At 40.6% G+C, this 12,160-nt stretch overlaps 1 protein-coding gene across 1 annotated transcript; it reads left to right on the top strand.

Moving 5' to 3' along the window:
• Positions 1 to 2,126: 2,126 nt before the first annotated feature.
• LOC101848412 (2-oxoisovalerate dehydrogenase subunit alpha, mitochondrial) lies at positions 2,127 to 11,858 on the top strand (the record flags this gene model as incomplete). The annotated part of the gene is made up of 4 exons (XM_005113405.2): positions 2,127 to 2,316; positions 9,624 to 9,768; positions 10,575 to 10,636; positions 11,713 to 11,858. Coding segments are annotated over 4 exons (543 nt in total), but the record flags the coding sequence as incomplete, so codon positions are not given.
• Positions 11,859 to 12,160: the final 302 nt, after the last annotated feature.

The raw sequence follows: 12,160 nt of genomic DNA, 5'->3' as shown, positions 1-12,160 counted from the left end.
CTTTGGTTTTTTTCAGTTATGAGACAGTTTTGCTGCAAAAAGCTAAATTTCTTTATTTCGCCGATCGCTTTTGTAGGCCGACGCTTCTGTCTCTGTAATTTTAGAAAATCCTGATGTGATATTTTGCGAGGCGCATTTTGTTTTGAGAGTATAGATCTAGACCTAATTTTTTACATCTCTCAAGATTTATTTCCCCATTCCAGTAGAGTGTAAATATATTAGGCCAATGACTTTCAGCTTATATTAAAGCACCGATCATCCCTTTCATCGAAAGTGGGCCCAGCTAGTGTATTATATATGTGTCTGTGTCTGTCTCCATGGCAAGGAGACTTTTTTCCTGAAAATGTTTGGCATATTTGAAGAATCCACCTGTGTTTGTTATATGTGTGAAATTGAGTCCACCAATAAGCGAGATAACCCTCAGCTGCCGCCGGTTTAGATTCTCATTGATGTAATGCATGAATAAACGGTAATGAGAATCAATGGTTTGTAATTTATGCAAAGTGGTGTCAATCGTTCTCACGAGTGGCTAGTCACTGATATCTCGTGTGGCTAGTGTGTAATACAAATTCTGCGAGTGGTTGGTGGCTACTCTGGTGTGGTCAGATCCTTCTCCTTTATGAGCATTGAACTTTTACAGAATGGAAATGCACTCAATGAATCCAAATCATTATTGTTATTATCATAGTATAGTATGATTATTGTCATTGTGAATGACTTGTTGGTCATATTGTTGTATGTTCGTGATGAAATGTGGCCATCACTGTTGTGCTGACTCGCCTCAAAAACTTAATCTCAGTTGACTGTACATTGTGGGTGGTTGGCGGGTGCTCTGGTGTGGTTTGCTTCTTCTTTCCTATGAAACATCTATCGTCCTTATCTCCCCTTCTTCTTTTTTATGTTTGTTACTCTCTTGTAACACCTCAAATCCTCTGGCGCTCATATGACCTTATTCAGTTGCGAGCGCCGTAAAACCTCTACTAAAACTAAAAAGACTGTACATTGTTATGTGTCATTAATATGACCTGTGGTTCGATATCTTTGCCTGGTTGCATGTATGGGTGGTTGGCAGGAGCTCTGGTGTGGTTTGCTCCTTATTTCCTATCAAAGATCTGTCATCTATCATCTTTACCACGCCTCTTTCTTTACTCTGTATGTTAGTCTTGTGAAACCTTGAATTCTTTGCACTTACATACATGACCTAATTGTGTTGCAAGTGCCATAAAACTCATCATACTAAAACTAAAATAACTGGTCGTGTGTGGCTAGTCACTTGTTGTAAATTGTTAGTTACGGATGGTTGGAGGGTTCCAGTAGTAGGTCCTTCTTCTTTGCTATCCCTTTTGTGTTTCTGTATATCTCTGTCTGTCTGTCTTGCAACATTAAGCGTGTGATAAGCAAGTAGATGTGTGTGTGTGTGCGTGTGTGTTTGGCGTACATGTGTGTGCACATGTGTGCGTGAGTGTGTGTGTGTATGAGTGTGTATGTGCGTGTGTGTGTCGCGTGCGTGAGTATTGTTCGTACATGCATTTATGTAAAGCGCCTAGAGCTGTGTTTACACCGGAATGGGTGCTATAGAAATGATCTTCATTATTATTATTATTATTATTAAGTCAGTGAATCATTAAAATTTCAATGATGCTTTCACTTTATTTTGGACATTCCCCTCTCCAACCTTTGCTTTGTGGGGCTCAACAAAATGTTAATCTTTTCTTACTCAAGCCACCCTACGGGGCAGTGCCACTGACTGTAGTGTCTTTAAAATAGGCCATTCCCAAAAGGCGGACATTTCTCATTCAAGCACAGTAGAATTGTGAATGGGCTGATTCATCAATATCATGCTCATAACTGCACCTGAACTGCAATGGGGGAACTGCTGCTTTTTCTTTCCTAATCCTTTCAATCGTCATTCTCCCTCTACTTCTTTTGTTTGTTTGTTACACTCTTGTGACCTGCTATTTCCGGGGTGCATTGATAATCAAAGCAGACTTTGTGCTGTTGAAGCTAGAGAGGTGTTCAGAGTAAGCCTGATTCCCTGTATGGACTTCTCTTTTGACATTCACCCCTTGGCGCTCATATGACCTTATGCAGTTGCGAGCGCCGTAAAAATCTACTAAAATTAAATCAAACCATATTCCTGTCTGTCCTGTCCAGGTGTACTGATGTGGCGAGGCTTCCCCTTGCAGCAGTTCATGAACCAGTGCTACGGCAACGACAAGGACTGGGGCAAAGGCCGGCAGATGCCCGTCCACTACGGGTCAAAGGAGCACAACTTTGTTACCATCTCCTCCACCCTGGCCACACAGATGCCCCAAGGTACGTCTTGCTATCATCGCTGGCCAACTCTACCCGTGCGTGTGCGTTGGCACTCATTTTGAGAAATGTGGGGGAAAAAATGTAATGTCTTTTTTTTATCATCTTCCAGAATTATTGATAATTTTTGTGGAGTGTGATCTGTTTACACCATAGAGTGTATCGCCGAATGTGATTACATTAGTGAATAACCTAATTTGAGACCAAACAACTATTTGACCTAACTTGGTGGATACATACATGCCAGTGGTAGGTGTCAATTTGTTGCTATGCCTCTACAGCTTGTACCTGTCTATCTCTTGCTTTTTCCAAACACTAAATGACTGTTGTCATGTGGATGTGCTTCTGTTAACTTGAATAATAAAACATGATCTAGACTTCATAGTGCACTTAATTATCAAATGCTTTTGAGAAGCCTAAAAGTGATGGGGTTCTGTCCTGGTTTTTTCCCTAAATAATTAAAGAAACATGCGATCTTACCTGGGTAAGTGAAGCTTGTTTCTGATTTTGTCGAGTAAGTCATCAGGAGCTGAGTGGGAAGATGAGAAGGCCTGCGTTTCGCGCCGCTAGTCACACTTAAGATCACGATAGTCACATTCACAATTTTGTCATCTTAAAGCATGGAATGCTTTTGACTTTGTCTCAAAGGGAGGGAAAGGGTGGGCATCTTCCCACTCAGCTCCTGATGACTTACTCGACAAAATCAGAAACAAGCTTCACTTACCCAGGTAAGATCGCATGTTTCTTTAATTTTATCTCGCAAGCCATCAGGGCTTCGAGGTAAGATGAGACTTTAGAGCCAGAATGTGACTATCGAGTCGCTAAACCGAATTAGGACAACTGCCTTTCAAGCAAAGCCAAGAGAACATTGTCACATAATAAGAATAATATGTTTGTAAAACAATTTAAAATCATCATGAGTGTTTATTTGCTGTTTAGCTTATAATCCAAATAACATTTTGAATATATGAGTAAAGAATTTTCTTTCAAGATGATATGTGGTGACATAGTGATGATATCTGCATGCGTAATATGCAGAACACTTAAATGCAATAAATCATATGCATGCGGAATAAAGTTAAAAGAAAAAATGACATGCAATGTCCAGTCCATTTATACAAATCAGTAACACTGAAAATAGTAAAACATTTTCCAACTCCATGAATTGTGTTGAGATAGTGGTAAGAGGTATAGACATGTAATGTCAAATTGTTTCTTAATTAAATGGAATTATTTTACTCCATGTTGCATAAGTAAAGAGTTTTCTTCCACCGAACAAGTGATGAGATAAAGATACCGTACGTATAAAGTTGACATGTAATGTCCAATCCATCAGTGTAATAATCAGTTTCATGCTGCATGAAATAAAGAAACCTTGACCTCCCTGATTTGTGATGAGATAATTATACACAAATAAGGCGCATGTACTGTCCACCAACTAATGCAATGTAAACATGAGCCATTCAAATAAAGTAAACATCCTTCAACTTTATGAATTGCAGTGACAATATTATACACAGCATAGACTTGTAAAGTCCAACTGCTCAATGCAATAGATCAGTTTTAGTCTGCATGAAGGAAAGACTCCTTTTCCCACCATGCCTTGTCATGGGATGATAATATGTACAGAGTGGTGACCTGTAACGGCCAATGAACCAAAGCAAAACCGTAGTACGGTGATTAACATACAGAATATTTCAATCCTTGACAAGTTTTGTAATAATGATGTCAGTATAATACATGTATAGATATTGATATATATTGTCCGATCAATAAATGCAATAAGTCATGTGGATTTTGAAAAGTATGTGTCTAGCAGACGTTGTCCGAAGTTGTGTTTTACTTGCTTTTTGTAAAATTGAGTAAAGGTACTCTCTTGCGTCCAGCCTGCTGCCTCTAAAATTGTAGTGAGTGGGACACCTGCTTCAGAGGCAGCTGATGTGCTCGCAGAGCGAGTGCTATGCGCAGAGAATGCAATGTCAATACCTGCCAGGTCCAGAACAGATTTAATCCATCTGCATAATGTGTCCTTACTTATGGGCAAGTGTGGCCTTTTGAAACTGATCAGGAGACGACTTGTGTTGTTGTGTTTCCTATGCTCTCCTGTCATGTTCAAATACACAGTCAGGATTTCTACGATGCAAAGCTGTGGGCAATTTTCAAATGCCAAAAATTCTAGAGGCTTCTGGTGACAACCCTTGCGAGAATGCTTCAACAGATTTGAAATGAAAAATGTACATTTGTTTGATGTCAAAGTCATGTAGTTAGTGTCTAATTTATACAAAGTTTGACACCTTTGTCCAGACAGGAGGGCCAACAACATGGCGAGCTTTAAAGACAGTTCTTTTAAAGTGAGGCTTTCATGGGGGTACCATGTTTCTTGAAAAGAAAGTACTGTGTTTACATCCCAAGTGGCTACTCTGCTTTTTAGAGGCAGACTAGGTCTAGACTCAAAAGCTCCTTTCATAAATCTCCTAACTTGAGGCAGGTTACCAAAAGATTCTGAACAATTTTCCACATTGATATAACATGCCAGGGCAGACCTTGCAATGCATAAAGCAGAGTACGATTTCCCTTCCGTGACTAATGTAGCAAGGAAATTGAGCGCTACGTTTAATGGCGGTGAAATTGAATCCACTTGTTGGAGGACCGCGTACCGCTTCCAGTCTTCAATGTATCGGTGATACGCCTTCTTTGTTTCATTTCGCCATGAGGACATGAGAAGGTCGGTTGCAGCTCCAGAAAGGCCTTCACTTTCGAATTTTTCCCTGACACTTTGCATATTAGCAAGCGAAGCTTTTTGTGTAAAGGATGTTTCTGGTCCGGACTGCTTGGTAGATGGAGCAAATTTTCTCTTGCAGATAGAAGGACTGGCTTTTCGACGAGGATTTACATCAGAAGAGGGAAAAAAGGCTGTGTGGGCCAGCATGGTGCCACGATGATCCCGTCTGCTTCGTCCTTCTTCACCTTTTGTATGACTCTGGATATGAGAGAGAAAGGTGGAAAAGCATACCATTTTAAACCCTTCCAGTTCATTGTAAAAGCATCGAGCGATAAAGCATCGGGATCTGCTCTGTAGGATACGTATTTTGGAAATTGTTTGTTAAGCCGGGAGGTAAAAAGATCAATGTCTGGTTTGAATTGTAGCACTGAAAGTGAAGATTTCAATAGAGATGCGCTCAACATCCATTCTGTGTCAATGTTGATTGTTCTACTTTCTTTGTCCGCATCTACATTATCTTTCCCAGCTGTTCTTGCTGCTGATAACCACAAGTTTTTATTTTCACACCATGCCCAGACTTTCTTTGATAAATTATCTAGTGAGAGGGATTTGGAGGATCCCATTTTGTTCAAACAAGCCATGGTTGCGGTATTGTCAACAAAGATTCTGATGACTGCGTTTTTTAGCCCTTTGGAAAAGGATCTTCAAGCCAAGAAAGCAGCTAATAGTTCTAATTCATTGATATGCAGTTCTTTCTCTTCTACTGTCCACGCCCCCCCCCCCCTGTTTTCTCATTTCCGCACACAGCGCCCCACGCAAAGAGACTCGGGTCACTGAAAATTACTAGGTCCGGATCAGGGCGAGAAATCGGAGAAACACTAGACAATCCGTGCCGGTACCACCACTTAACTTCTTCCAGTGCCGTTCTCGACAACTGCATCACACTATCCCAATTTCCTCTAGTTTTCTTAATTGCCTGCACCTTTTCCCTTTCTAGGCATCTGTAGTGGGCGGGGCCAAACGGCACCGCGGGGAAACATGATACCAGTAAGCCGATTAGACGAGCTACTTCTCGTACGGAATGGGCTGACCTTCGTAAGAATACCCTGCAATGACTTTCTACTCGTTCCCTTTTTTCTTTTGACAGATAAACGGTCATTGTGACTGAGTCAATTTCGAACCCCAGATATATAATTCTCTGAGAGGGTTTGAATGACGATTTGTGTGGGTAAACCACAAAACCCAGCCGATTAAATAGGGAAACTGTATCTGACACATTCTTCTCACATTCTTTTTCGGTGTTTCCCACGAGCAATGAATCGTCGAGATAACTCGAACTGACATGACCGATACTATGAAGATGGGAAAATATGGGTTTGGTAAGCTTTGTGAAGTTGCGGGGCGCTTGAGCCAAGCCGTTAGGGTAACAAGTAAATTTAAACAGTTTGTCTTTCCATTTGAATTTCAAGAATTTTTGATGTTCTGCTGCTATGGGGACACTGTAGTAAGCCGAAACTAAATCAATGCTAGCCATAAAACAGCCTGGACTAAGCAGGGTGAGCGCAGACTTTAGGGTTTCCATTTTGAATTTTTTGTAAACTAAGCTCTTGTTCAATTTTTTCAAATTCAGAATCACCCGGAAGGTACCATCTTGTTTTTCTCTCGTAAAGATGCCAGAGACAACTTCACCTTGTCCGTGCAATGTTTCAACTATAACTTTCTTGTGTAAAAGGTTCGATATTTCTTTGTCTGTAGCTGTCATTTCCTCTTGAGTAAAGGAAATGCTCTAATCAGTGCAATAATATGGTTGTGCACTTTCACAGCTAAAGTCAATTTTTGTTCCTTGTACCATTTCAAGGATCTGGGAGTCAGATGTCAGTGTCCGCCATTCTGATATCTTGTCTTTGATCTGACCTGCTTGGAAAGCATTCATTTCTTCTACGAGACAGTCTATTGCTACAGAGCTGTTGTCATTCATGACCTTTTCGCTTACCTGAGGGTTTTCTTCCACTATTTTTGCTTCTTGCGGAACTGTTGTCCCATCTGTCGAAAAGGGCGTTTTTGGAACTGGCGACCCTTTTGTTGTTCTTGCCCGAAGGGCTTCTGTCTTCCTAAAAAAGACTTGCCTTTGTTAAATGGTTTTGCAGTGTAACTGCTTTTTTCTGTGAGGCTGGAAGCCAATCGCTTTTCTTCTTTCGCTTCTCGGAGAGTTTTCTTTACATCCTCTCCGTAAAGCAGTTTGCTGCTTCCTGCCTCAACATCACACACTCCTTTGTAATCATGTGGAAGCGTGTAGCGCTGAGCATCCTTTCTGAACGCTGTCAGATGCTGATGCGTGTGTCCCATGTTAGACAAGGCATTCAAAAGGTGCCCCATAGTCGATTGAAAATCAAGATCTCTCTCCTTTCTTTTTTGGAGATTATCAATTGCCGTGGCCACTGTCGTGGCGACCTTGGCAATATTGGTTTGTGTGTTTGTGAGGCGCGCATCGTTTCGACGGTATGGTGCCCGGAGGGCTTTCCATATGAAATTGTTTGTCTGCGGAGCAGATAGCTGAGGGCAATTGGATGGTTGTTTGTATTCCCCTAATTTTTTCTTCAGAATGTTGTCGCTTAATTTCTTTTGGAAACGATTGGCGACAAACTTTGCTAATGTGTCCGAAATTGGTGGCCCACTTCATCCTCCATCAACAATTCTGCCTCAGCGTCCTCGAAAAGGTTTTCCCTACAATTACTATTATGATCCGCGGGGTTTAAATTTGCAGCACCCCTTATTTCTTTCTCCATCTCATCCGCTGATGTTTCAACCTCGCCGGGGGAAACGGAGCGGTCAGTTCGGTCACGTTGACCTTCACCGGCCTCACGCACCACGCGAGATGGAAAAGAGGATGAAGGAGAGCGGGGGAGGGTTGGAGTGCACCGTTTCGGTGAAGGAGAATTAACCCTTCTCTTTTGTTTCTTTCTTATTGGGGAACAGGGTGGCGAAGATGATGAAGAAGCAGATGACGATGAAGAGGAAGAGGAATTTTCATACCTTGATTTCTTTCGTCCTCTTATTTTGCCAGATACTTTGTTCGACTTTAAAATTTTTGTTAATAGTTTTGTCTGCATCTCAATAGCAGACAAAAGATTTGCCTGTACCCCAGGCATTTGATTACCATCATTATCGGGTCCTTTTTGTTCTGATACGGGACTTTCGTTTTGAGCCGGTTTCTTATTTTCCTCTGGCCCAGTACAATCGTCGTCTTCAAAGTCAAAATCTGCCAGGTGGAATTCGTCTGTTTCTATTACGGACATGTTTGTAAATATTATTTCAAATTTGTTCACGTCTTTGAAAAAGAAAGCCTACTCACGTGAGTCCCAGGCAAACAGGAAATCTTAGAAAAAGGTTAACAAACCAAAACCCGCAGGAACAAAAAATTTTAATCCAAGAGAAACACGAGGCGTGACCGCACGGCGAGAGAACTCAGCCAAAAGTGACTAGCAGCGCGAAACGCAGGCCTTCTCATCTTACCTCGAAGCCCTGATGGCTTACAAGATAAAATTGAATGTTTATGAGAAACCTATTAATCAAGAGGTCCTGTCATTGTTCTACACCAGTGGTGGGTAAACGACTGCCCACAGGTGTGTCTGGCAGGTGTTCTGTCACCTGTCACTGACATTGCAGTAAGAGGGTCAGTTGTAACTTCAACATAATAACAACTGTAAATGAATGAAGCAACATAATAACTGTAGATGAATGAAGCAACATAACAACTGTAAATGAATGAAGCAACATGATAACTGTAAATGAATGAAGCAACATGATAACTGTAAATGAATGAAGCAACATGATAACTGTAAATGAATGAAGCAACATGATAACTGTAGATGAATGAAGCAACATGATAACTGTAGATGAATGAAGCAACATGATGACTGTAAATGAATGAAGCAACATGATAACTGTAGATGAATGAAGCAACATGATAACTGTAGATGAATGAAGCAACATGATAACTGTAAATGAATGAAGCAACATGATGACTGTAAATGAATGAAGCAACATGATAACTGTAGATGAATGAAGCAACATGATGACTGTAAATGAATGAAGCAACATGATGACTGTAGATGAATGAAGCAACATGATAACTGTAGAGGAATGAAGCAACATGATAACTGTAGTTGAATGAAGCAACATGATAACTGTAGATGAATGAAGCAACATGATAACTGTAGATGAATGAAGCAACATGATGACTGTAAATGAATGAAGCAACATGATAACTGTAGATGAATGAAGCAACATGATGACTGTAAATGAATGAAGCAACATAACAACTGTAAATGAATGAAGCAACATAATAACAAATGAAGTCACTATTTTGAGTGCATTGTTTATTGATGTTTTGGATACCGATACTTATTATTTTGCATAATAAACTATGGAGCCCAGTAAATTGTTTACCCTTTTCATGCAGCCCTTACTCTGGAATATTTGCTCAGCCGTGTTCTAGACATTATCATGTAGTAAGTAACCACAACAGGCTTGTGAGAAACTTGTGAATGACCAGGTCCTGTCATTGTGGTTTTTTTCCTTTCCACAGCGGCGGGCTCTGCGTACGCGTACAAGATGAAGCAGAACGGCTTGTGTGTGGTCTGCTACTTCGGCGAGGGGGCGGCGTCTGAGGGTGACGCCCACGCGGCCTTCAACTTTGCCGGTGTACTCAACTGCCCCGTCATCTTCTTCTGGTGAGTCAGCGGTCATGGGTGGATTTGTATTGTAGTTGTAGGGCAGGTCATGGGGGAATTTGTGTTGTAGTTGCATGGCAGGTCATTAGGGTGGGTCATGGATGGATTTGTGTTGTAGGGAGTTTTGACTCCATAGAAGCTTTGTTCACATGTTTCACTTTTATTGTGTGTGCTAGTAAAGTTGAATGCTAATATAGAGTGTAAGAAAGTTTGAACAGAACTTCTTTTCATATCTTTGTTTACATCATGTGAATGGAAGTTGGAACATAATTTTTAAAATATATTTTTGCTTTAATCCTGTGAATGAAAATTGGAATAAAACCTTTTTTTATATATATTTGATGTAAAATGTAAGAAAGTTGACGGAATAGGACTTTTGTTCACAACTCTGCCAATGTCAAGCATAAAACAGTTTGTGTGCTAATAAATCATAATATATTGGGCTATTTTCATTAGCATATTCACTTTTTTTTGGTTTGTATGCGAGGTGCAACTTGATTTGTTTGATGTTTAATAGTATAATACCGTAGAATCCACTTTTTTAAAAGAAAGTTAACTTGTAGTGTATATCTGTTGAGTTATTGCATTGTATTCTTAAAGTGGGTGGTTTGAGGCTGTCTTTTGTAAATATGTCCCTTCTTTTCTTTGCGTCTCCCAGTTATTATTCCCTTAGGTCTATTCCAAAATATGTGTATTAATTATATTAATTAATTATATTAATTACTGATGTCGAGGGTGGCATCCTGTATGAAGTAGCCTATTTGCTAACCTGTTTCTGACTGATTTTGTGCTTGTTTGTTCAACAGCCGAAACAACGGATATGCTATCTCCACGCCGACCAAGGACCAGTACAGAGGGGACGGCATCGGTAAGTGGAAGAAACTCGCTGCTGGAGTCTCTGACAATATACAATGTTGTCACTGTGGCAAGAAAAATAAGTAACTACATTTTACCCAGTTTTTCTGGGTGAGTAAAAGAACGTGTTGCTCGTTTTTGCTTGTGGCAGGAATGATATTGCTCTCTGTTTAGAAAATTACATTGAAATGTCCTCTTATATAGACTAGACTTTTCCTTGTTTATGACATAAATGCACTCCCACCTTAAATTCTACCTTTTATTTGTTCTAATTATCTCTCTAGCACTTTCCCAAAATCTCCCAAGAACTTAAAACTTAGGTTTATCGTACCGTAGTCTCACAGAGGCCTATTGTATTGGCAGCCAGATTGCTGCAAGATGGAAACCAAATTTTTTGCTTCTCTTGTAAAATGTAGCCTGCTGGGGTTAGCCAGTCCTACCACAAGGACGAAAATTTGCTGAATTTGAAGCTCAGTTATCTGTGATGGTATTGTTTTGTCGTAACAGTGAATGAATAATTTGTGGCATAGTGGTTAGGCTCCCAGTCTCGCAACCATAAGATCGTGGGTTCGAATCCTGTCATGGACCTGATGTTGTGTCCTTGGGAAAGGCAATTTACAGGAATTTTCTTCTCTTCATCCAGGTGGGAATGGGTACCCAGCTATACTGCCGTGCCAAGGCAGAGCGATGTATCTGCACTTTTTATGATTTTGAATTACGTCCCGCTGCCATTGGAAATATGGGCTAGGCTCTTCAGTTACGTCTGTTTGACATAGTGAAATATTTTATTTATAGTGCAGATACGTCTTCTTGCCTTTGACACACGAGGCAGAATGGGTATAGGCGTCCATTTAAACGAAGGTGCAAAAATTAATAATTTTGCAGATACAGCGGTCTGCCTTGAGCGCTTAATCAGCTGCTTGCATGGTATGCTTCCTGGGAAGCTGAGAAGGTTTCTGAGTGTTCTATGGTCTGCTGGGGTAATAATATAGTGTAAAGCACAAAGAGCTTGCTGTAGAGCGAGGTTATGCGCTATACAAATGCTATTTATCATTATTATTATTGTAATTGTCCTGGTGGTGTCCTCAGCATCCCGCGCGTCGGGCTACGGCATGCCCACCATCCGCGTGGACGGGAACGACGTGTTTGCCGTGTACAACGCCACAAAACTGTCTCGGGAGATCTGTGTGTCGCAGTTCCGGCCCGTCCTCATCGAGGCCATGACCTACAGGTGAGGGGAACGCTTGCTCTGCTCTTCAGTAGTACCATTTTTGCGGATAAATTTTTTTAATCTGGATTTTATCTGGCTTTAGTTTAGGCTGATGGCTTCGTAGCTGTTCAAAGCTTTGTGTGTAATTGCTTTCTTGTTTGTTGTAATATAATGTGAATGTGAGGCATCTTGATGAAATCAGGCACACTTAGAAATATTTATATCAAAGAAATCTGCTGGGGGGTTTTTGCCGATGGGCAATTTTTTTCTAATTTTCTTTATTTGGCTCAACACTTTTTATCTTTTAAAAACACATTTCTGTGTGGA

The sequence above is a fragment of the Aplysia californica genome, unplaced genomic scaffold (assembly GCF_000002075.1).
Source record: "Aplysia californica isolate F4 #8 unplaced genomic scaffold, AplCal3.0 scaffold02232, whole genome shotgun sequence".
Taxonomy (NCBI): domain Eukaryota; kingdom Metazoa; phylum Mollusca; class Gastropoda; order Aplysiida; family Aplysiidae; genus Aplysia; species Aplysia californica.
This window is presented reverse-complemented; position numbering and strand designations above follow the sequence as displayed.